General features: G+C 48.9%; 9 protein-coding genes across 9 annotated transcripts; 3 read left to right on the top strand and 6 right to left on the bottom strand.

Moving 5' to 3' along the window:
• Nucleotides 1–170: 170 nt before the first annotated feature.
• FTJAE_7114 (major facilitator superfamily transporter) lies at nt 171–2,156 on the bottom strand (the record flags this gene model as incomplete). Its single annotated transcript, XM_037353798.1, has 4 exons — nt 171–380; nt 432–1,366; nt 1,412–1,437; nt 1,483–2,156. The coding sequence occupies 4 exons, from the start codon at nt 2,154–2,156 to the stop codon at nt 171–173; spliced, it is 1,845 nt and encodes a 614-aa protein (XP_037205853.1).
• Nucleotides 2,157–2,659: 503 nt separating this feature from the next.
• On the top strand, nt 2,660–4,931 carry FTJAE_7113 (het-domain protein; the record flags this gene model as incomplete). The annotated part of the gene is made up of 2 exons (XM_037353797.1): nt 2,660–3,092; nt 3,238–4,931. 2 exons carry the CDS (start codon nt 2,660–2,662, stop codon nt 4,929–4,931), a joined length of 2,127 nt encoding a protein of 708 aa, XP_037205852.1.
• A 13-nt stretch (nt 4,932–4,944) lies between these two features.
• On the bottom strand, nt 4,945–6,411 carry FTJAE_7112 (uncharacterized protein; the record flags this gene model as incomplete). Its single annotated transcript, XM_037353796.1, has 1 exon — nt 4,945–6,411. One exon carries the CDS (start codon nt 6,409–6,411, stop codon nt 4,945–4,947), a length of 1,467 nt encoding a protein of 488 aa, XP_037205851.1.
• A 777-nt stretch (nt 6,412–7,188) lies between these two features.
• On the bottom strand, nt 7,189–7,455 carry FTJAE_7111 (uncharacterized protein; the record flags this gene model as incomplete). Its single annotated transcript, XM_037353795.1, has 1 exon — nt 7,189–7,455. One exon carries the CDS (start codon nt 7,453–7,455, stop codon nt 7,189–7,191), a length of 267 nt encoding a protein of 88 aa, XP_037205850.1.
• Nucleotides 7,456–8,412: 957 nt separating this feature from the next.
• On the top strand, nt 8,413–8,684 carry FTJAE_7110 (uncharacterized protein; the record flags this gene model as incomplete). Its single annotated transcript, XM_037353794.1, has 2 exons — nt 8,413–8,616; nt 8,676–8,684. 2 exons carry the CDS (start codon nt 8,413–8,415, stop codon nt 8,682–8,684), a joined length of 213 nt encoding a protein of 70 aa, XP_037205849.1.
• Nucleotides 8,685–9,209: 525 nt separating this feature from the next.
• On the bottom strand, nt 9,210–11,339 carry FTJAE_7109 (beta transducin; the record flags this gene model as incomplete). The annotated part of the gene is made up of 1 exon (XM_037353792.1): nt 9,210–11,339. The coding sequence occupies one exon, from the start codon at nt 11,337–11,339 to the stop codon at nt 9,210–9,212; it is 2,130 nt and encodes a 709-aa protein (XP_037205848.1).
• Nucleotides 11,340–12,423: 1,084 nt separating this feature from the next.
• On the top strand, nt 12,424–14,216 carry FTJAE_7108 (lipase class 3; the record flags this gene model as incomplete). Its single annotated transcript, XM_037353791.1, has 2 exons — nt 12,424–13,214; nt 13,259–14,216. 2 exons carry the CDS (start codon nt 12,424–12,426, stop codon nt 14,214–14,216), a joined length of 1,749 nt encoding a protein of 582 aa, XP_037205847.1.
• A 588-nt stretch (nt 14,217–14,804) lies between these two features.
• FTJAE_7107 (sucrose utilization SUC1) lies at nt 14,805–16,858 on the bottom strand (the record flags this gene model as incomplete). Its single annotated transcript, XM_037353790.1, has 2 exons — nt 14,805–15,584; nt 15,635–16,858. The coding sequence occupies 2 exons, from the start codon at nt 16,856–16,858 to the stop codon at nt 14,805–14,807; spliced, it is 2,004 nt and encodes a 667-aa protein (XP_037205846.1).
• Nucleotides 16,859–19,392: 2,534 nt separating this feature from the next.
• FTJAE_7106 (rta1 domain protein) lies at nt 19,393–20,393 on the bottom strand (the record flags this gene model as incomplete). The annotated part of the gene is made up of 3 exons (XM_037353789.1): nt 19,393–19,901; nt 19,942–20,190; nt 20,243–20,393. The coding sequence occupies 3 exons, from the start codon at nt 20,391–20,393 to the stop codon at nt 19,393–19,395; spliced, it is 909 nt and encodes a 302-aa protein (XP_037205845.1).
• Between the last annotated feature and the right edge of the window lie 4,574 nt (nt 20,394–24,967).

Here is a 24,967-nt window from a genome sequence, read left to right as displayed (position 1 = left end):
CCAAATTGCATAAATGATCTCGCCGCGATCAGTCGAAGCAAGCAAGAAGATATCTCTGAAATTGAGGAGAATGGGCTTATTATATTTCCGATCCAAATCATCTCTGCTCACAAATATCCAGGCGACCAAGCCGTGGTCTCATGCTATCTTTCTACATGGCTACCTTCATATCAGGCCGTCGATGCACCTTGAGGTCCAGGAGTGATGTTTCTCATTTCCTGACTCTCGTTAGCGCCTGTCGAAGAGTCAAACTCGTCTGCTTGGTTCGATTCCACCGCCTCAATGACAATGCCCAAGTGTGCTTCCTGATGATCTTTGCTGAGATGATGAGCTTTCATAAAGAAACTAAGCAACAAGCCAATGCCGGAGAATGCGGTATACTACCGAGGATCAGTATGCAAGAATAATTGTAAGTCGATCAATTTTCGCACCATTATCCACATCTTGTCGAGAGCATTGAAGAATGCTGTCCTCACGACAAGCTGCGACTCTGTCGGTATGGTCTTGATCAGATCGACGCTCGCAGACGCAGATGCACCATTGAACAACTTGGCAAGGTCGGGACCCAGACTATCTTCAAGAGTCTGATATTCACTCTTCATTTCGTTCTGGAACAGTATCCCGCCAATGACAACGGATATCCCTGAGGCCAGTGTTCGAATAAAGCCCATCGCTGTGGTCGCGGCCGCAACATCCTTGTGCGGCACAACAGCTTGAACAGACAACAATGGGCCTTCAAAGTTCAAACCAACCCCAATTCCTGTCACTATCTGGAAAGAGATCAATTTTGCCCAGTTCATCTCAATTTCCAGGCTGATCATCAGGCCCATTCCCAGTGTCATGATCAGCAACCCCACACGGGAAACAAGAAGATACGTGCCACTGAACTGAATGTAGGCTCCAGTAAGAGCAGCAGAAATTGAGATGGGCAAGATGAAAGGGAGAAGTAACACACCCGAGCGCAGTGGGCTTGCCAGAAGAACTGCTTGGAAGTATAACGGTAGGTAATAGGCGACACCAAGGAACACAAACGCATGGAAGAATGTGACGGCGTATGCTGAAGAGGATGAAGAGGTCTTGAAGAGGTGTACTGGTAGAACAGGAAACTCTGCCAACTTCCACTCGTTCCATATGAACAACGCGCCAGTGACCACACCAGAAACTATGAGAGACACCACTGTTGCAGAGTTCCAAGGCTCGTACACGCCGCCAAGATAAAGACCGAGCAGCAACATCAAGGTCCCTCCTATGATGAGAAGGCTACCGGGCCAGTCGATGGCTTTCAGACCTGCCCAAACAGGGGTGTTGGGAGATGGGAGTTTGAGGGTGAATACCAAGAGAACAAAGACTGCAGCGATGATTGGTACTAGAGATATCAGCTACAGCTCGAAAGATCTGTAAGTAAACTTACAATTGATCCAAAAACACCATCTCCAACTGGACCCTGTTAGTAAGAATACCTTCCAACATGGACAAACTCACTTCAACTGATCCGTAAGTGCGCCTCCAAGTACGGGACCAATCCCAGATGCAACGGCCCAGACAATCGACGTCAGTCCATAGTATAGCCCGCGGTCCCGTTGTGAGAACATATCGCTGATACAAATATTCACCAGCGTCTGCATACCAGCGGCGCCCAATCCCTGAATGGCCCGTCCAGCGATAAAGACAGCCAGGTCATCAACCAGAGCACAAATAAGGCTACCCGCAAAGAATATGACATTGGCGACGAGTAATATGGGTTTTCTACCCCAAATGTCGGAAATCTTGCCCCACGGTGGTGTCGAGGCAGTATGGGCGAGGACAAAAGATGTGCCTATCCAAGTATAGCCCGAATCGGATGCGAAATGGGCGGCGATGGTTGGAAGTGCGGTTGACACAATTGTTAATTCAAGTGCGGCAAGGAAGACACAGGCGCAGAGTGAGGACATCACTGTTGCGATCTGAAGCAGAGTCTTTTTCGATTTGGTACTCTGGGTGCCGGGGTCGTTGGAGCATGAAGCGCCATGGTTGTTGCACGAGTTTGAGACCGGCGTTTCTCGAACAGAGCGGTGTTGATTGCAAACTTGGTATGTCTCTGAGCCTCTGTCGTGGGTATCGTCAAGTTGTGTAATTGGCAATGATGGCCCAGGCGCTTTGGAGATTGTTTGTGACATGATTGTCGTAAAAGTCTAACATGGCAGAACATCTTCGGATGTGAGTTAAGAGGAGAAGAAGAAAGGGTATTTATATGACAGGACTCAATGAAAGAAAGATGACATCGATTCCGTCCCGACCTTCATTCTAGTGGTTCGTTTCTTGTAAAAGGACCCTTGCTTATGGTGTTGCTCCTAGTGGATCCTTTCTGAATGCGATCGCATTCGAGGTTCCACCAAGACGGACGGGATTGTATCTGGGGTAAGCGCATTCCCACCTCAAGGGTCCTTGGTGCTTCCCTTCGTATCTTTGTCCTCACAACTTGCGTCGCCTGATTCTGGCGTCCTACACTCATCTTCATTAACTCTTGTCTTTTTGTTCTCCCGAGACGATGAACCTTGACTACAGCATCAGCCTCCCATGTTCAGCGATGCCGCCACACCTTTATCCCATGTCAACAAGATGCGCTAGGCGATGCGACCACCCTTAAGAGAACTGGCTGGCACATCACGTGTGAGGCTTCATGCGTGATAACACCAAGTCCTACATCTCAAGTCCTGGGCATAGGCGATTTACCGGTATCAGACAGTGTCGCTTCATTCACAAGAACCGAGCCAGCTCGCCCAGTATGCCAGACAACAAATCCGATGCCAAAACTTTACAACCTCATACTCTCTGCTCCCTCTGTACATCTTTCTGGGAGAGTGCAACATGCATCAGATTCCGACCTGAAGTCCTTCTCAGTGGTGGAGATGATGTCCCATCGATGCCCCAGCATCTCCTCTTCTCTCCCAGCCGCACCGATGTTCTATCCGCAGCTTCGCAAGGCTGCCACTTCTGCTCCATCATCGTTGGAGCCGTTGTAGGATGCACCGGAGATCATGGTGATCGACAGTTTTCTGGTGACAAGAATGGCCCTGTCTACATCTCAATAGCGATGTTAGACACAGATGCCGGTACTTTTCTCCTCACGTTGTTTCCCTGCGAAGAGTCAAGGATCTTTAGTCATGATCAGATACTCAGCGATTATCCCTTACAACTACGCCCAGTCACAGGTATAACTTATCGTACCTTGAGATTCTCGGGGCTAATCTTTTTTAGAGAGCCATGGGGGCATTAAAGCTGACCATCAACACCTTTCATCGACGCTGCAGTCAACAACCTATTGCGACGCAACTGCCGACTTCGTTCGGTCTTGGATTACTGAATGCCAGAGTACTCATATCCTGTGCGGCGACGACCTTTTGAGCCTGATTCTTGGTTCCACAGAAACAAAAGCACGACCCCGGCGCTTGCTAGATCTGTTGGCTTTCCAGGATATCGAGAAAATACGGCTTATCGAGGCCAACAATGACCACACCAAGGAGTACTGCGCTCTGAGTTACAGCTGGGGTTTTAGTAAGCCCTACGTCATGAAATCCTCTAATCTGGCGGCGTTTCAGAAAGGAATTCACGTCAAAGATTTGCCGAAACTACTACAAGACTCTATTCGAGTCGTTCGGGGTCTCGGGTTCAGGTATCTATGGATAGATGCCCTTTGCATCATGCAGGATGGAAGCCAATCTTCTTCAGCGTCGGACGACTGGGTTGACCAGGCAGGCAAGATGAACGACATCTTCGGGAACGCAGCTGTCACCATCGCGGCAGCCGAATGCTTTGACGGCAACTCAAGCATGATCGTGCCACGAAACCCGCTGAGTCAATTATCTTGTCGACTGGACGCAAGCACGAATCTCTATTATGAAGTCGTTCCACCATGCACTCCGCATTGTTTGTTACACCCTTTTGATAAAGCACGCTTTCATCTCGATACCAGAGCATGGGTTTTCCAGGAGCGCATATTGTCGCCTCGGACAGTGCACCTGACTCGCAACTTTGTTCATCTTGAGTGCAGGACTGAGCTCCGTTGCGGAGCTATGGGAGGACCTGACGCATGCTATCACAGCGGCGCAATTGCCAAAGCAGATTATCAAGTGCTGTTTTCCATGTTTGGACCCAACGGGCTTGATGATTCTGCCCACGACGCATTTCTCTCCTTCTGGCATGAGCTCGTCCAGAGGTATTCGACAACGAATCTGAGCCGCAAGTCAGACTTGTTGGTTGCTTTGGCTGGTCTTGCAAAGCAAGTTCAGATAAAATCACAACTTACCTGGTCATTTGGATTGTGGCAAGAGCATCTACTCCGGGATATGCTATGGTACATTAGGGGAGGAAGAGGCGCACCTTGCCATGAGAGGTCGCCGACTTGGTCGTGGGCCAGCATTGATGTACAAGGACCGCAGGTCATTTATGAGCCTGCCAGACAAGTTTCCCTTCTCGCAGATATCACCAGCCTGCCCGACGCAACAGACTTTGTAGGCCGTGGTTTACTGGTGGATGCAACGAAACATTGCGTCAAGGTTTCAGGACTGTTACGACCTGGTGCTCCGGATTTGTTAAAATATGGTCAAGATTCTGCTTCTAGCATGAACAAAGATATTCGTGTCCATCGGAATTGCCAAGGGATACGACATATCCACCGCCAATGCCCATTTCACCCAGACTACGACCTCCCAAACAACATCGAGTTGTACAGTTTACTTGTAGCTTGCGCTTCGGGAGCTCAACAAAAGATGGGCTCTTCTGAAAATTTAGATGCGCATGTGGGGATTGTTCTGACGCCTGTCCCAGAACATGAACGTCGATACAGACGCGTTGGCTATTTCCATATTGACATTCAGGAGACTGACGATGATGATCAAGAAATACCGTGGATTCTGGAGAGCTCTGGTTTTGCTGAAATAGAGGTCATCTAGCACCCGACAAATCTCAAGCGAGACAGTGTAAAATGTTCCTGATACACTCCTGTTGCTCTGTCACTCGACCCACACGCCGACTTGTTGGCTCAAACCATATTAGTGCTTCATTTACTGACTCATCAACATATCGAGATGCTTTCTGCAAGTGTCGTAAACAAGCTTCTCGATCATTACGCATAATCTCAAAACGCATCTGCTCTATTCTGCCCAGGCCCTCTAGAGCAGCGTAGCGCAACTTCGCCCGTGGGAAGCCACTGAGCTGTTCAGCCCGTTCCAAAGCCACCTTGTAGTATGACTCTGCGCCGTCTAGATCACCACCATCTAGGTGATCATCTGCAACATTGGTGACAGTCCAGACAACGTTTCGTGCGGATGGTCCATAGAACGATTCTTGGTTCCGCAAAAGCTGAGCGCGGCGGTAGCCACCCTCAATACGGTCTCGACCGTGATAAAGACAGTCACAAAGTCGCTCCTCGATATAGAGACGATGCCAGGTGTCGGGAGACTTATCGGAGAATATTGCCAGTGCAGCCCGAAGGCTCGAGATAGCCGTGCACTGCAGTAGCGCAGGTGGCAATAAGGAAAGGGACACCAAGAATTGGACGAGAGGGGAGGGTGTCCGTAAGGACGAAGCCATTGCTGCCGAATACCGGAGTAGGCATCTCAATACTTCCTGTGCATTGCACGCCGAGAGCTCACAAACGATGGCCAACAGTTGAGCAAGACTCATTGGATGGCAGTCAGAGAGAAGAGGCTGAACAAGGTCAAAAGCTTGATGGAAGTGCGGAAATGCGCCTGGGCCTCCACGCATCATCTGTGCTAGACCTTCTTGCATGCGGTTGCCAAAGCGTCCGTGTATCGTGAACTGATGGACCTCTGGCTCTGGGTGGATGTCTTGGCTGAGGTAGACTCCGCAGTAGTCAATTATACTGGCAGCTGCCTTTTGCTCGAGGGTGAATATAGGCGTGGGAATATTGACAGGAGACATAGACATGGCCACGCTGCTGGCTGAAGATAGCGCAGCGAGTGTTGAACTACCTTCGCTCGCACCCTCCACAGGACTTTCTCCCTCTTGAAGAAGCCTGACAGGTGGCTCTTCCTGGGATACTGCGGCTGAACGACACCAGTCGATTGGGTTCTGTATGCCCTTCCGTCTAAAGTATCGCAATATCTCATGCAACGGGACATGGCGTCCTCTGATCACGAACCAGGGCTCTGGGACTGGCCACGATGCAGGATCTGGGTCAAGTAAGCGAAGAGCCGCAACCATGCCGTGGAACTGGTTGTTTCTCTGCAGGTTCCATTGGCTGATTCGAGCCCTGATCATGCGCGTGTTGACCCTGTATCCTAGTGATTTCAGATGATCCCTGACCTCTGCCATAGAAAGTCTGCGGTCGTGGTAGAGCTCTTTGACGAGGGGTCGCAGGCGAGACCAGTCCTCGCTCGATGGTATCGTAAGAACTGATTGGGGATTCATTAGGGCGACTAATTTGGGAAGGAAGGCTTGCATGTAGAGTCTGTGGGGGATGAATATTTGGATATATATGCATGGGCGTTTTGTAGTCCATATATTGGCGTCCCATTGAATGGGCTAGATCACACCATGGCTGTCAAACGTCCAGCCCTTGGCATCCCATGCATTAAGAAGCGAGGGGCTCGAGGGTCTTTCAGCACCTGGGGCCCCTCACGATATGCAGGTTTAGTGATCCAGATGTCCGAGCAACTTTATCACGACGTATTAGTCTGATACCTCATTGGACACCCCTCAAAGTACACACTGGCGGGGAGGCATTCTTGCATCGTTCGTCCATAAATATGCCTACGCTAGCCACGTGAAGGCAGCCTTGTTCTAGTGTAGGACTCATTCGGTAATTGCAGCAGTTGAAATCAGCCCATTTGGGCCCTGGGACTTGAGAAACGGGAGGGTTCAGCTCGTGCGGCTGAGTTGCGATAGCGTGTAAGTCGCAACATCGGCCCAATCAACGGTAACGAGGAGGTCACTATTGATCTACTTATTGATTTTCAACCCAGTTTATCAGAGTTCAAGCTCTATTGGTGTGGCACTTTACCAAGAATGCAACCACTTAATTCTCCAGGTACAAGAACGCACAGTAGCCAAAAGCCATCGAATGAGTGCTTCATGACTTCGTGGAAATGACAGAGTATTATACCATATTGAAAAAGAAAGAATAAAAGATGAAAACAGCAGAGGAGGGTCATTAAACCAGCTTCAAACGTAGTCCCGGCCTTCCAACTACATCACCACACAGCTATCCGTCACAGCATCAACAATCTCCTCCACGATCCCACCACTATCTCCATCATCACTATCACCGTACCCAGAGAATCTCGTATGAACGTCAGAGTCATGGATTCGCTGGTTTGTAGTTGTGTCGACGTAGCTGGCGCCGTTGTTGTAGTCAACGCCAACTGTGTGGTTGTCACCTGTTGTAAGCTCAGGTTTGTCGACGCTGGTGGGATATTCGACCTTTGGAGGAGGTGGAGGAGTTTCTGAAGACATGCTTGACCCGGATGGATGACAAGTGATGCGAGTTGCTTGCGAGGGAGGGTGGAATAGATGGGTTATTCAGCTAAAGGGTGTAAGGTATTGAGTCAAGTTTGCCTTGGAAAGCGTGAGCGTGTTCGTGATAGAGGGAGTATCAAGATTATATACATATATACATAATACCTGAAATCAAGACTTATACGGGTTCATGGGAATACGGGGGAAACTACGGATACGTAGTCTATCAACGTGCCCAAAGTGCCCGGGCAAAGACACAGCTGTGCCTTATCCCCGCCCTAAAGAGGAGAGAATTCACTCTAAAGAAGCTTTCAGCCTTAAACAGGGTAGCTAATGCACGGGCACTGTTCGTTAGCTGGTCATGCATGGGCGTTCTGTCAAACTAGCGGTTTTAGACGACCACAGTCTTCCATTAGTTTCGACGACTTACATGAGCGATACAACACTACAACTGCTTTACACTCGCCGCCTTTGAAGTCACTCTTCAGCTCGCTTATGCGTGGGCTTTCTGTAAATATTTGGCGTCTGTAGGGGCAGCTATCAGCTAACCGATGCCACCATCTCAAGGATTTGGCCCTTGCTTTGTTGAAATAACCTTATCAGCAAGCATACTGGTCAGACACCCTAAAGCTGCATACTAACCATGTCTACATGAATGAGATTGGAGTCACAGTATTGTGGTTGTGCGCCAAAAAAGTGTCTGGATTCAGCCTCGCACGCTTTGATACAAGACAAGAATTATATATACTTGGGATTGCCTCTCACGAAAGAGACTCATCTTGTTCAAACCAAGGCACAGAGAGTCAACTCATACAGTTTGGATACATAATTCACAAGCCCTTCAATCCGACAGTGATCTCTCTTAGTAAGGCACTAACAGAGACACATCTCTGATCATCCTACCCATCAACCCCCTTCCACTCGAGACATTATCTACGAACAGAAAGAAGCAACATGGTCTTCCATCTTATCCCAGCCCTCGCAGTCGCAGGCGTCAAGTATGTGATCAAAGAAGCAACTGACGCTCCGACCTGCGGATGCGGCAAGGAGAAGATGAAGATGTGGGCGGGCTTCCGTATCATCTTCCTTTGTGAGGATTGCGAAGACGGCATGGCAGTCAAGTTGGGACTGAAGGCCGTGCAGATCGCGACTTTTGGCGTAAGTGAATTCTCTCCGATTTTGATTGAGTGTGTGATGTGCGAGATTGTATGCTAAAGTTGGCTTGAAGTTAGCGAATTGATACCCATTACTATGATCGAAGAGGAGATTATGCCACCTCGGCCATCTACGTGCTATGTCGTTTCTTCAATTGGATGGAAGATGCTGAGGAGGTTGAACAGAGAATCATGTGTAGCTTTATATGGGGGTGTTCGGATAAGCGATTCGACGTTGTGTATGATCGGACATTGGATTGATGTAGATGACTGGCACCCTGCAGGAGTCACTCTTTTATGTAATGATGATATACGTATTAAATGCATGCGATTTTCAACCAAAATTTCTAAATTCTTTATATCTAGCTTTATTATAATTACGATCCAGGGAGTTTATTCATACTTAAAGAAGCCATATACACTAAAGGTCTACTAGACCTCCTTTATAACCTACTTACTCTATAAACATCCATTGCCTTCTCTGTTTTAACTACCCGTGCCTCGGGGGTCAAGAAAACAGCGAACTTTAATATGCGGTATGAAAATAAACTTATCAAAAGTTATCCTAATCTTAGGCTATATTACCTAAGTCTTTTGTTATCTAGGATCAAGGTCCTGTGTGTTCTTCCCTCCCCTAGCCTTGATCTTGATATGCAGCTCAAAAACCCTCCGACCCAGCCCCTCAACCAATGCAACCTTGGCTGCCATATGCCTCTCACCATCACTCATATTATCTTCCGCCCAACTGTCTCCATACGAAGAAGGGAACAGTGCTTTCGGACCCGATGCCTGTGGGATCTCGAGCTTCTCATATTCGGGTAGGCAGAGCCGCGACCGCTGGTTCTTCATGCGCCTCTGGATCTCGCCTGCACTGAGACCGTCAATCTCGCCATAGAGCTGGTTTGGCTGGAGATCTTCAGCTGAAGTCCAGGCGTGTTGTATGAAGCTGGGAAGATCAAAAACCCGGCACCACAGATGCCATGGAGACGCATCGGCAGTCTCTTTGAGCACTTCGCGTTGTATGCCCCATATGACAGCGGTGTACGCAAATCGACCAGCACCTCGTCCACTTGGCCCGTCACCTGTATTTGATCTTTCCGGGTCCTCAAGCATAAAATTAACAAAATGGATGCCGCCAAAATATCTCTCACCGTCTCCGTTATGCTGACACTTTTTGAATGCCCAGCGAGACGGTATCTGGGTGGCGCGACCTTGATAACGACTAAAAGGAGGATGGCTACCTCCGCTGTCCATAGTAAAATTCAGCTTCTGCTTATCCAAAACGAAATACACCGGGCCAGTCTCCGGACCCTCTTCAGGAGAAGGACCGGCCGTTGCGTTGATAGGGCTTTGTTGAAGCAGAATGCTGATGTCCTTCGTGGTGGCCTCGTCGAGGGTTGGGGTGAGCGACAAACGTCGATCGACTTCGCCAATTGATGACTCTACAACGAACGAACCTCGAGTTATCCTGGGATTTACGGGAACAATATGCTGATGGTATACCCTTCGGTACATATCGACAGTTCCCATATACTCTAGCAGCAAGGCAGGTCGCACAAGGTAATCATCGTCGTATGCAAGATGCATTATACCCAGCCAGAGATTTCGAGAAGGAGTCTGCGTTCCGTCCGGCACCACCTTGCAAGGACAAATCCACAGGCTGGTACGTATAGCTGTATCAGTGATCTCCATGGTAGCCAAATTGCCGAGGAAATTAGCCTCATACTTCTTGTCGACCCTGTTGAAGACCCGGCGGCCAAGAATGTGAACAGGTTCCTTGAAGGCACTGGATGAAGGAGCCAAACAGCCTGGTGCAAACCCTTGAGGTGCAACATCAGGCCGAGCGCGCCATAGCAGGACTGACTGGTCTTTTGACTGCCGGACGATAGCCTCTTGAAGACGCAAGAATGCCTTGTCACCTTCGCCATATAGCAAGGGCATGTTTAAGTTGAAGAGACCGAGGAGGCAATAGGCCGCATCTTCTTTGCGCGTCGTAATACGGGACGATGCCCAGCTCATTTTTATGGAGACGGCGAAGGAGTCTAAAGTCTGAGGGAGTGTGTCAAGTCCTTGACAGTCAGCACAGATACCGTTGCGAACTGCAAAGAGATAATGCCCTATAAAGCTTGGGCATGTACACCGCGGTTCTCGAAACAACTGCGGCCAGATGCCAGTCCTTTTGCAAATACGATCGAGAAGCGTGCCGTCTCTCGAACCAAAGCTCATCCAGTTCTTGTCGTAAAACTCAACATTTCGTGGTGCTATGAGCTCCTGCAAGGTCCATCCTCTGGTAAACCACAGGCTATCGAAGAAAGAAGTATCTGATTCATCGAGGACAACATATCTGTCAGCCTGGTCATACTTAATAATCTTGCTGTTGAGAGTAGTGTCGAAATCGTCGAGGTAGACATAGCACTTTGCTGACTGCTGATACCACCTGAACATGGAGTTGATGGCCTCTGAGAGCTCTGCGCTGCTAGTTTTGTCGATGCAGCATGTGTCGACCCAGACATAGGATAAACCGTCTTTATCGGCCCGGTCCAGAAGATCCCAGATCTTGGAGAATGACTGACGGCCCTGTAAGTCCTGTAGTGACCCTTGTGTTAGATCTTGAAAGGTTATTTCGTCTCTCCCCCACCGATGCGATAGAATCCCGTATGGTGGGACCTCATTCTCGTCGCCGAAGAAGCTCTCGAGTCGCTCATCGACCACATTCAAAAGCCGCATTGTGTAATAAAAAAAAAAGCCGGTATCAAATGATGTAGGAATTGATGATCCTGTATTGAAACCTAAAAGTTGAGATGGAATTTGCGAGAAGGCTGATGAAGGACATCGCCCGACGAGGCTCTCAAGAAGGCATTCTTGGGGCAACTGCAACTGTAACTGCAACTGCAGGCTGTTTCAGTGCAAAGGAGGCAAGAAAGTATTACCACTAGTTAAGATACTAGAGACATCTACCTAGCTAATATATGTAAATATTTAGATAGCAATAGGATAAAATATAATAAACTTAGTAGACTTTATAATAATCTTGCCCAATTTATTTTCGCTCTCCTCATCCCTGGGTCTAAGGCCTTCTGCCCGACTGCCCGACGAGGCCGGCCATCGAGTCAACCTCCACCACCAAAACTCACCAACTAACACACCCTTTCAACACAGCCTCTCCATAACGTCATCCCCAATCCAATGTCTCAAACTCCAAATCCCAACTCGTGCAATTCACAATTTCACATGCCCTTTCTCCCAATTCTTTGCCTCAGACAATGCAATGCAATCATCGAGTCACCCAGCCATAGGGTTTTATCCCCCCATTGCCGCCGACTCGAACTGATCCTGGTAACCAAAGCTGCAATTCAGCTGCACCTCCATCCAATGCCCTCGCTCTTTAGAGTCATCCTTGGCTGTATGTCACTGATTGGTTAGCGCCTGACGAATGGCGGTTGTTTTACAGGGGGGCAGCAGCTTTCGCTTCTTCTTTCAGGTTCGCTAAGGGCTTTCTTATCCGCGGGACAGAATAACTCAACCACTAGACGCCCGGCTTAGGTGAGGAAGTGTGCTGGTTATATTGGCGAGTGGTCGTTCGACAGGGGAATGATCGACCGGGCTAGAAGGCCCCAGCAAAGCACTCAATCAGAGCTGTTGCTAAGAATATCCTACCCTCGGCCTGGTCTGCTCTGGGTCATGTGTGAGTGACCTTCTTCATGATTCTCGCCATCTTCTTCACTCTTTGTTTACTGTTTCTCTTTTCTTTCTCATCTCCGATGGCAATGAAAAACAACCCTCCGACCTGAAAAATAAACCCCACGTCACGATGGCCTTTTGGCTTTTTGGCGGCACGAAGCGCAAGAAGTCGAGCAAGAAGTCCAAGAAAGGGACGAAAAATAATAAAACGATAGCTTCTTCCAAGCCCAAGATAACAGACCCTCCAAATGTCTTTCGTCCTGCGAGACCTCAGATTGAACCGCCTCCTTATCCAGGAAACGTACGTCCGAATACTGCGGCGTTGAGACCTGCTCTTCCGTATAACCAGCACCATGCGTCTCAATCACAGCCTCACTTTCAGCCTGCTGGCTATCTCCCAGCACCGTCGGGCTTCAGCACTCAACCGGTGGTGATCAACAATCACTATCATCTCGGATCGCAGCAATCGCACCCCAACCTGTCTGTATTTACACCACCGCATCATCTCGCCACTACAAACTCACACCAGACCCTCTCATCGTCGTTGAATCGATTCACGGGCTCAATGGTGAATCTGGCCAAGGAATCACTTCCACCACAGCTCTACGACGATGGGTTATCGGCTTGGCATGGATGTGCGCAGATTGCTCAGTCGACGAATGCGCTGTATGATCGGTTCAACGATATCATGACGCTTATTGATCATGAGAAGGTACAGGGCAATGAGAGTAAGCTCTTCAATTGTGCTGTCACGGATCAGGAGCAAAAGGTGGATCAAGTTGATAAGGGTATGGGAAAGACAAAGAACAAGGAAAAGTCCTCATGCAATGTTGCTGCGTCTGTGGTGTCGGGCAATTACTTCTCTAAGGTCGAGCAATACGCAAACTCCAAGCTTCCTTTAACACTACCACCACTATCTCTGTGTGTATATCCCTTCAGCTTCAATTCTCTTCTAACAGAAACAGACACATGCCTACATGGCCTCTCCTTTGTCTCGCCGCTCAGTACTCCCAGCGCGTCTACGAAAGACCTCGCGGCACCGAACGAGACGCCCACGTCTCATCCGACTGGCTCGCTGGTCCCAGACAGACCTGCATCAAGTCCGTTTCCATGGACGACATGAACACCATCGTCTTCGCCATCCGTGGCACAGCAAGTTTCATGGACTGGGCCGTCAACCTCAACTCTGCACCCATCAGCCCGCTCAACTTCCTCGATGATCCGGGAAACCTGTGCCACGCGGGCTTTCTCTCCGTTGCCAAGAAGATGGTTCGCCCGGTAGCTGCGCGATTGAGACAGCTTCTTCAAGAAGACCCCAAGCGCTCGACGTTTAGTCTCTTGATCACGGGTCATTCGGCTGGTGGTGCTATTGCTGCGTTGCTGTACTCGCATATGGTAGCCCAGACGTATGCGGCAGAGAGTGAACTCAACGTCTTGACGAATTGCTTCAAGAGAATACACTGCGTCACGTTCGGTGCACCACCAGTGTCTCTCCTCCCACTAGCAAAACCCGAAACTCACGCTCTCCGAAAGAGCATCTTCCTGAGCTTCGTCAACGAAGGAGACCCCGTTGTCCGCGCCGACAAAGCCTACGTCAAAAGCCTCCTTGATCTCCTCGCCTCACCACCACCATCCCAACGAAAGGACCCAAAGAAAACACGAAAGAAGCCAACATGGAACGTCCCCCCGTGCACACTGAGCAACGCAGGCCGTATCGTGGTGCTACGCTCAGGGGACATAGACGCCAAGCCCAAAGACCGTAAGACGGTGCGAGAGCGTCTCGACGAGGGAGTAGTAGCAGTGACGTGCTCCGAGGAGAGGCTGAGGAGTGTTATTTGGGGAGACCCCGTGTGCCATCTAATGAGTTTGTATGCTGCGAGGATAGAGGTGTTGGCTGTACGGTCTGTGACTGCGAGACGTTAGCATTTGATGAGAGTTGGAAATTTGGTCACGAAGTAATGAATGAACGGGGTTGACTTTGGCGTTACGATACCTACCAGAACGAAAACAAAGATACCAGCAAAATACCCAGAATCTACAATTAAATCTATACAATCACAAGCAAAGTAGCCGAATCAATTAATGCTCATGTCAAACCGGTTCAGTGCACGGGAGAGAAGTTCAAGATGAATTGAATAGAGTCAAGTTTTGATTCATAATTCTATAACCACAGTGAAGAATGTGCATAACACCATCAATGTAAAGGTTTCCGTAACATAATGTTTGTTTTCAGGGATCCCCGATCCAAGTCACTTGACCACATAACAAGACCCTCAGCCATATCTTGCAAAAGACAGGTGATCCAAAACTCCGAAGCGCCAACCGGTTTCGCTTTGATCCGCGGACAGAAACTTGCTCCCAAAATAGATACCACGCAAGATCAAAGAAGCGCTGTATTGTGCGCTCATGTCATAGTAATTCCAGAGAAGGGAACGAGAAATGCACACAGGGCTTGCCTAGGCACTCAGGCCGAGGCAGCATGTTGTTTTTTTTATATAAATTTTGGTGTGATTATCGCATTGAAAAGTCCATGTCAGACATTGACCCCATTTGCGACAAGGGAGGTTGGTTTTGCATCTGATAGCTATTTTGCCGCTGCGGTTGTTGTATACCGTATATCTGCTCTATTGTTGGGTTCATGGATGGAGTGTTGACATTCTGGTTCTGTATGCCCTGCAAGGGGGGTTGACTTCCAACACGTTGCTGATGTTGCATGTTGCTCAATGGATTGGGTTGAGAGGCTGTGAATGCACTCATGCCCATTTCAGACATGTCAAAGCCGCCCATGCCCACGCTACCGACATTGTAGTCGATGCCAGGGGACATGACATTAGCAGGTGAGCCGACAAATGCCGAGGCCATATCACCACCTGGCTGTGTACCAGGGGGCGTGCCATTCGAGTAATTGGAGTTGGGGATTGTGTCAGGACTACTGCCACTCAAATCGTACTTGGTCTCATTCTCGTCAACGACCATGCCTTGGTTGTAGTCGTTCATTTGTGGCATGCTGGCCATACCGGCATTGCCAAAGCCGTCGAAAATATCAACAGACATTTGCAAACTGTTCGCTGGGGCGTTTCGCAGCAGTGGGTCGGCCAGACGTGGAAGAATCTCGTTGACCTTGGCCAACAAGAGAGGAGTGAATGCAAATTCACCGTTTCGGGCAGGGTGGAGAGAAACGAGGATACTTTCGAGCCACTGCTGAGGGCCCACGGTCGTGGGGTGTCGATCCGGGGCCATGCTGCCCAGATAGGCAGTCAGCTTAAGACAGATCTCAAATAGCTTGGGGAACTGTGAAGTTGTTAGATCCGTGTTATTCGAAGATGGCAATTAATACATACCAAGCAGGACTTTGCAAGCTCAAGTGGCTGGCCCGCAAAAGAAGAAGCCATCTTGCCGGTCATTTGCCGTGCCAGATCACCGTACTGATCTTGGGGGTGGTTAAGCTGCCAAATTGCACTGGTCAGAAATTGTTGAGTGGCCAAAAAGGCATTTTCGGGATGGAAGGCGTTCGTGGCTTTCCATTCCTTGAGGTGATTCTTAAGACTAGTGATTTGATGGCAATCGAGAAAGTCGCAGCCCTTTCTCCAAGCGGCCAGGAAAGACTCGTCCATATCTTGGAAGATGTTGCACATGAGGAAAAAGGTGTTAAGCTCGGGATACGCGGCATCGTTGCCATCGTCGTGCATCTGGCTAGGTGCGATTGTCGCCCAAAGAGACAAAGGCCGACGAAAATTGAAAAAGTAGACGCGCTCGGTGGCGAACAAGAACCAGAAAAGTCGACGTCTTCGGACAGCTTCAGTTGGAGTGAACTGGGCGTAGGTTTCTTCCTTGTCCATGCCTGCAAGGAGAGCCATAGTTGTGGCCTCTCGAAGGTAGAACCACGCTCTATCTGGTCCCCCCATTATCTTGATGCAGGAGTAGATGAAGACGTTTGTGACCACAACGTTGGAGGTTGGTGTCTCAAAGTAATCGAAGCTCTTTCGAACGCGTAGGCACTCCTCGAGAAGTAAAGTGCTTGCGGCGATGTTGGCGCCGGGATTGTTCTGAAGGCTGAAGGACTCTTCTGCCGATACAGTTGGCAGGACCATACCGGGCTGAAGTACTACATATGCGCAGAGAGCTGCAAGTAGACAGTACCCCTCACGGGCGTTTTCCATATTGTGCATCATGTGTTCGATTTGGTTTCGGTCGAGGAAAGGCAATGTCGAGTAAGCATTTTCGAAATAGTAGCTGACACAAGCCTTGATCAGATCGTTGGACAACATGCCAGCTGTAGGGTTGAGAGCAGGAATGGTATAGTCAGTGTGCTGTCCATTGAGTCTGTTTTGCACCTTGGCAGCGAGACTGGCCTGGCGTTGGCTGTCTCTCAATTCGGTGATGACTTTTGCGCGAGAGCCTTTGGGACCCTTCTTCTGAGGAACAGCGAGATATGTGCATTCAATACCAGCAGTTGCGCAGTTGCGACAGGTCAGGCCACTATCACACTTGACCTTGCGACGATGGCAGCCATCGCAGGCCCTCTTAACCGCGGTTGTCATTGCTGGTTTTGGTGCCGTTGACATGGCAAGTTCCCTTGTCAGTATCAAAGAAAGTTATCAACGGCCGTGGCGGATCGTCGGGGTAGGCGACGACAGGAACGATTGACTTCCAAGGACGATGATACCAAGGAAGTACGATAAGCTCGAGGGTCCGTTGAGACTAGAGAGTCGAGCTCGGGGGTATTTAGATTATGATATCGCGGGGGAGACGAAATGTCAAGCAGCCAGCAAGCCAAAAGTCTGGGGATTTTGCGGGGGACCGCGATAAGAGGTGTCGTCGAAGGTATATTCGGGGCGACTTGGGAGTCGGTCGACCGGGTGGGCGGGGAGTATGGGAGATTGGAAGGGCTGGCTTGATTCCAGGAGACGAGGTGCAGGTGTTATTCGGCCCTTTCGCCTTGGACCATAATGCGGGGGTTGTTCGGGGTGACCAGGAGTCAAATTGCGAAAAAACTTTTGACGTTGGACAGGTTGATTAAAGGAGCCGTCGATCTGCGGTATATAGAATTCGTTTGGTGTTTTCTGGCTTGGTTGTATGAGGAGGAAAAAGGAAAGTGTGGATAGAAGAGAGAGAGATCAGGTCAGGGAAGGGATGGGAAGACGAGAAGACAAGATGAGGTGAGAAGCGGGTTTGGCAAGAGAAGGAGATTTCGAGGAAAGACCGGGGGTGGGCAAGCAAACTGTAGGTAGCCAGAACGAGACTGAAGACTCTCTAACGCTGGGGTGGGACGAGAGGAACACAGGGTGAGGATGCGTAAGGTACTTCGCCACCGAAACTTTGCTGAGGAGTGACCTTGAGGTCCAGTTTTTACTCGTACCACCCGTCTTGAAGAGGCCAAGGAACAAGCAGCCAACCGAACTGGCGAACGGGCGAGGGATCTAAAAGGGGACTAGGCCAGCAGAGAAATTAGCAGGCATGGACAGTGCAGTAGACCAAAGAGTACATACCCGATGGGACAGTGCAACTTGGTTTAGCGACCGGGGGTGGAGACGGACAGAGAGCCCTGTAGCATTCAACAAGGTTGGCCGAGGGCGATACTTATAGGGAAATCTTGAGGGGAAACTGGCCGACTGATCGTCAGTATTAATAGACCCTGAGAATGTCTTGCTGGCTTCAATCTCAGCGTATATGCATTGAGTTATCGCTTGCAACAGATTCGTTGAATTGAGGGGAAAAGCCATCAACAGCGACACAACTGACAAAGTTTCTTGAGGCAGGCATAGCCACCACCTACATAAACACTGTGCCACGTCGACAGATCTGTTTGGACCACGCTAAAGCCTCAGCTTCACAGTGCGACTCCACTACCCAGAACGAGATCTTCCTCTGTTGGCAGTTCGCCAACAGAGACAGGCTAGACAGGTTCTTGGTAGACAGAGGAGGTGAGGCCTAACAGGAAACACATCGATCGACGATTGGGTACCTCCTCCTGCACCGAGAATTCGCGCAGCAAACAGGTTCTCTTCATGTACGTCGGTCCGACGATGTTATCGAATATCACGCGTTGCAGCGTTCACGTTATGTTCTTCGGCATGCTCCGATCACGTTCCCGGGCAAAAAAAAAAAAAAATCCACGGTTCTTCGCTTGCTAAGCAAAATACGTAGGGAAAAAGTCAATTGCTGGGCTTTCAAAAAACTCCGCTGCCAGATCTGTCTGTTCGAGATGTCAGATCATCCGTTGTTTGCTCATCGGGTGCAGCAGCGCATTTCGCGTTTAGAAACCCATCAAAGCCCCGAAAATAACTCTCCAACGTTATGCCCGCAGGCCCCCGGCCGGTGTGACAAGTGTCTCCCTGCGATGATCGAAATACTTGTCATCGTCAATAGTGACTGCTTTGGGCATAAACGCCGCTTTGCTTGAATTCCCATCTCCGCGATTGTCCAAGTTCCCGCGATGAACCTCTCCGAAAAAAGAGGTAGCCCGACCAGGTATTGCTTTTCCATATTTCCGCATATTCGGAACTTGAATGGCCTTGAATGGATGTTTTGTCTCATATGCAACCCATGTAACGAATGCACGCCCCGCTGTTCAGCAAGGGATGAGAACAAGACTTTTGATCTCCACAAATAGCTTCCATGGAAGGGCATCGTGATGATTCAGGACACGGAAGAATGTCTCTATGGGAGAGGTGCCACTTTGAGCCTCATGATCTCATGGTATCTCGTATGAGTTCTGCAGAAGGGTCCATCGATATGGATCGTTTATCGACGTTGACCTGTAACTTGAAGTCAAATACCATGCCAGATCATGTTGTGTTTCCACTTTACGATGCAGCGTATAAAAATCCATGTTGCGCATCTCGAAGCATTGACTTTTACATCCATGCATGCATGATACGATTCAAACTCGTCATGAATCACGTTGCTTCTTGCAATGTAACAGAAGAAATCTATTATAATAGTGTTCAAAATCTATACAAGTTTTACCGCTTTCTTCCCACGTTGACTGAAGATCGTACCAGTCCCACTCGCTTCAAAACACTGGCTCCATTTGCTCTCAATGTACCATATCAATCCTGAATCCGTCCCGCTCCTAGTTCACTTCTCCATATATCCCTCAATGGGTATGCTTAGGACGAACAGGAGAGAGTGAGTATCGTCGGTCTCTGTCATCTCTGCCCACGGGCTGGCTCTCCAGCGCATATCCATCCTGGCTGACAATTCGCTTCCTGTCCATCTCATGGTTGATCACGCGGCTGGGGTGGAACACGTTGAGAGATACCACTACGAGACTCATGAGGAGAGCATCGAAGATGTAGATAAAGTACTCCTTCGATTGGAGCTCACTGTCCTTGCCCATGACGTACTCGGCGACACGGAAGACGGATCGGACCATGATGAACAGACTGGCTGAGTAAAGCACGAGGAGGAGCTTCCTCCAAGGGGTTGTGATCTCTTGAGACTTTTGTGTGGGGTTGCGGTTGATACGGAGGTGGAAGACGAGAGTGACGACCATGAAGAAGCCGAAGAAAATGATCTGAATGCCTAGGCCACCGACGATGATGTTCTCGCCTCGCTTGACGGCGCTCTTAGTCTTCGCTGTTGCAAGCATACCACCACCTTTGACTGTTAGTAATGTGAAGTTTAATGACTTAGGGGTACGTACCAGCACTCTGTGCAAGGAAGGACATGACATCGCCAGCCACAAAGACTTTGGTCAACCATCGGGGGCTGATGATGGAAAGGTCGCCAGCATCGAGAAGTCGAATGAGACGGCCGAGGACCATGTAAATCGATGCGGCGAGGAGGGCTGGGCCGAGCAGTAAGAGGAGAGACTGGATGATGTAGGGGTTCTTGGTGAAGTCTGGTGCTTCTTGTGCTGATAGAGCTCGACCGACGTAGCCTACACACTCAACTGAAGGTAATGTTAGTAAAGCAATGATAAGTGAAAATTGGCGCCCACGTACAAAGACATCCGATTAAGAACGGAATAAAGTACCATGTTCGCGATCGAATAAGCTGGTATGTGTGCAATAATGCAGAAAGTCCAAAGACAACAATAAAGATGACAGCCGCCACCATATTGGGGTTATAGTTGTAGAAGATGTAGCCCGACATGATGAACGATTCTCGAATGTCGACTTATTGAGGCACTCAGTCACGTTGGTGAGGTCAATTTTGGTGATTCGTCGATGAATGTCAAAGTCAATGAGTTGAGGAGAAGTTCGAGAATATCTTGGCGTTCTTGAACAGACTATATACATATCTTTACGTGTAAACAACATCTCCCAAACAGACCCTTTCTGCGAATGCATCTAAAATTGTTCACGCTCTATACGCGGACGGGAGTTATACGTGAAGAATCTAGATCTGAGTAGCGTAGATCTCGAGAATGTGGGGCGGGATATACGCGTATATGGCAGATCAACCTCAACGACAACGACAATTATAACTACAGGCTAAGCCCTAAGCCTTACGGTTTCGTTTAACGCGCGGAATGGCTTCGATTTCGGTTTCGGAAGATATCCAGATTGGAGATGTTGATTTAGTGCGAGTCGTTGTTCAAGGGGCTGAATGAGCCATGTGGTATTTTAGTCTGCCGTTCGGCATGAAGCTGCCGAGAGATGAGGCTTTGAGTGTTGGTAGAGAACTTTTGGAGGTGTAATTAATGTTTAACGTCTGGTTTACAGTTCGTGGGGAGATTTGCCAAAGAGATGGTGAATCTATCAGACATTGTTGGCCTTTGCTACCTGCCTTGAGCTGCAACTACAGCAGCCACGGATCTTGTCAGTCTCTCCAATGGCTCGCTATTCACTTCATACGCAAAAAGCATGACCCTCCATATTACGAGGACACATGCGTCAAAGCTGTATGGAGTACGCACAGGCAGTATCTTTTCAAGCTGCTAAACACTGACTTTCGCGCTACGAATATGCTTCTTTTTCGCGTCAATCCGAAAGCGAGACAGTTTTCTTATCGATAATCACCATGTTCGTCGCTAATGCCCCTGACAACCATCGACTTCTCTCCTCTACACTTTTACTCTGCCAAGAACTCCGCGTAACACAAGATCTTGTGCATTAAAGTTTGCGGCGCAGCTGTCATCTCGCTTGAAACAAGAGCACCTCTGCGGCCGTGTCACGTATCAGCTCAACCTCACATCCGGGGTAACAAAGCTTGCGCGTTGTAGGGCGCACAAAACTCGTCTGTGCCTTTTCCTTTTCGTGTCACAACATTGAGGCGGAGTAGTTTCTGGAAAGGAGGCGCTCCCAGTTGAGGATTATGCTCCAGCCGCATCATGCGTTGTTGTTAAGTTTGCAGTGAGGGTTTGACAAAGTCAACTTCAAAGCCATGGCTTCAGCTAAAGAGGGGAAACCCGTTGTTTGATGGCGAATTAGGTATGGAAATGTCTGTTCCCCTCAATTATGACATGATCTGTGGTTCATGGCTGTCCTGGTGCTCGCTTAATTGGTGACAGATTGGTTGAGTTTGTTTGTTTGACTGAAATCCTGGTGCCACGTCGCTCATTTGAAGCTCAAGAATCAGACCATCCAGGTTCTGTGATCAAAGTGACGGTATGTCAACAATGATTGTTCTTTCACGGAATAAGTGTACGACTACTCCGTGTTATTCACAGCAAGATAATGAGAAAGGCATTCAACTTGATTCCATCATGGGTTACCCTTCTTGGTAATTCGTGACAGGAGTTATTTCCAGTCGTGTTCCCGTAGACGGTGTCAAATACCGAGGCATACCGATGATGTCCGGACGGTGTGCTCCCGTAACCCGGTGCGATGCTCCGGGTCAGCACAGCACACAGCACAGCACAGCCAACACAGTGTGGCATACCAACCAATAATCAACTACCTAAGCCAGTCTCCCACGCACTGTATACATTGATCAAAACTGCAAGGTCTGTGGCCTCATCGTGCAGTAGCTGCCGGACAGGCCGTGCCTAGCGGCTTTCTCGAAGGAACTTGGAACGCTCGTCGTGTGCTTTTCAGTGGGTTTGCATGAATCGCGGTGGTTCCGCTACTAAAGCACAAACGGCGATCAGAGGTCCCTGTTTTTTCTGCTTTCAATTTTGTCATGAAATCAATCATTGAGTCGGTCCTGAACCTTGAAATGAACAGTTAATTGCTCAATTTCCAAAACAGCGCATCTACCACCCCCATCAGGTCTTTAGACTTAACTGAACCTGGAGAAACACGGTTCGGGCTAAGGCACAGGGAACCCCAGACTAGACCTGAAGAAGCCTCGTGTGCACAAGGTCGGTCCGAAAGGGCCAGCTTGGTCTGGAGGGTGGGCAAGGCTGAGAAGAGGCTTTGTCGTTGCAGGGAGATGATTGGCTGGTCATGGTAGCGAACTGTGTTGCCGCTTGGCGTTTTTTGGTGATGTTGTCCTTGTCCTTGTTGAGCGGTGACGCAGCCACCAAATTGCCGTGTTTGAATGGACACGACGTCGGATGCTCAGCCATCATCTGTCTACAGTATTTCTCGTATGTCAGATCATCAACAGTAACTCTGCAATGCGAGGTTGGCTTGGTTCTGGGGACAGTTGCAGTCTGTCATGTGTCAAAGTTCCGTCCCACTGGCACGGCGATGCAACGTCGCATTAATGCTACACAATTGTCAGGTGTTTTGTTGAGCAGCAAGCTTTCTTAGTCAGCCAGTCAGCCAGTCAGCCACCATCTCGACATCTACCCTAAACACTCTCGTGATATTGCATTAGTATTTGTTATGTTGTTCCTTGTTATTGACCTCGTATCATCCATTTCAAGGCTCAGTTCTTATGAGGGGGTTGGCTTGAGCTCCGTATCAACACGAGTCTGGCTCACCGACATATGTTGGTGTGTTATTGAGCACATTACGGTTCTCACCATCGGTTATTCCCATCGTATGAGAAACCCGTCAAGCAACACTCCACGAATAACAAAAGAGCCCAAACATCATTTGCCGATCAGTGGAGATGATTCCCCTGGCGTAAGGCCCATTGATCTCCATACCAGTCTAGACTCGCGATGATATGATGCTCCAATCTTCCGTACAAACTATCGGACCTCGCCAAGAGGAGCAAAGAGTTTCCCTTCGAAGGACTTAGGGGCTCCATAGAACCAAGCTATTAGAGCCAGTGGAGATTCTAGAAGACGGGAACTGCAGTCCTGTGAGGAAGTGTCTAGGGTAACTTAATCAAGAGGGCTGGCTGATGGAACGCCTCTCTTCACATGCAACATAAGATTACCCAATCTGGCGTGATGCTTTGCACATTCTTACTAGTTTCATGAAAGAGACTTCGTATCATTGTATGAACACTTACCATTTTCAGCCAGTTCATTGCAAACTGGCCAGTTATCGATGAGCGGCGCAGGATCGACATCAACAGCCCCACAGCTGCCGCTCAACTACCGGACTTTCTGTCAACATCATGTCTCCAATTACGCCGCTGTATGCTTGCGAATGGCGTCGGTAGATGCCGGGAGTTGAGAACAAACAAGGATGATATCACCATATCACGACTTCGTATAAGCCTAACCTCAACCCTTGACTGTTGAGTCTGGGGGTTGGCTTACAGCGTTCTTATCCAGCCACTTCTTCTTCTCCAGTACTCGAGGCTTGATGTCGTGCGATTAAGGTTCCCTTTAAGGTAGGAGGAGGCTTGCTTGATTGACTGAAACAATACGAGAATAGCCTAATGGAGTGAATGAAACTTCCCGGTGGCCTGACTTGCTCCGTCATAGGGCTGAACTGACTGTAAGCGATATCAAACAGGTTGGGGAAGTAATATGGCTGCCTAGATTAGCATAACCTCACTGAGATTTACTCTCAACGTTGATTCGAGGCTTCGGATGGCGTATACGCATATCTTGTCTGACACAAGAGCATAAGGCCACAGTGGAAAATCCCTGCTGCGAGAGTCAACAGCAGCTGGCCATTAGACAAGATAAGGGTAATAGAACACTTACTAATGCTGATGATGAGCGCGATACGAGCATAATTGACTTTGAGAATTCCAAAAGCTCCTTGAATGGCCATAGCATTCGAGACTAGTCTCAAGCAATTTGTGAAGTGGCAGAGTGGCAGTGCAATCACTTCCAGGGCCAATAACCACAAGTCTCACTTTTCCAAGACTACTTCTCTTGGGAACTTATGTCCAGGTACAATGTGTAAAGAGGGTGGTGTTTAGATAATGAAGCGTCTCGAGACAGGCGCTGGATAAGCACATGCATGAAAGCAGCAACAGACCTTGGGCAATCGTATCACTGAACGGCACTCTCCAGTCTCCGTAAATCGGCATCATAGGAGAACCAATGGAATGAGATTGAGATCGTAGGGTGGTAACAATGAAGTTGGATACCATGGATTTCGAAAAAAGGCGATGTTCTACGAGGATTGAAGTGGTATCTATGCTGACGCCGACCCAGGATTGGAAATGACAAGGGTCACCAAGGAATGGAAACAAAGCAATGGTCCTATTAAGTCAATAAGATGCTTCTTGCTTTAACAATTACACTGGGAGTTGCTCAATGTTCCCAGTGCCGGACCACTATGTGTAGGTAAGACCCCTCCCTATCAGGATACAAGCAACAACAGCCGCTCCCAATCTCGTGCCGACTCCAATATTACGAACAAAGTATACAGAGTTATTCTAGTAGCAAAAAATGCCTATGGTTCCATTTTTCTCGCATGCATTGG

Source organism: Fusarium tjaetaba, assembly GCF_013396195.1.
Source record: "Fusarium tjaetaba strain NRRL 66243 chromosome Unknown NRRL66243_c0000140, whole genome shotgun sequence".
In the NCBI taxonomy this organism is placed as follows: Eukaryota; Fungi; Ascomycota; class Sordariomycetes; order Hypocreales; family Nectriaceae; genus Fusarium; species Fusarium tjaetaba.
The sequence above is the reverse complement of the archived record's forward strand: the minus strand, read 5'-3'. Positions and strand labels throughout refer to the sequence as shown.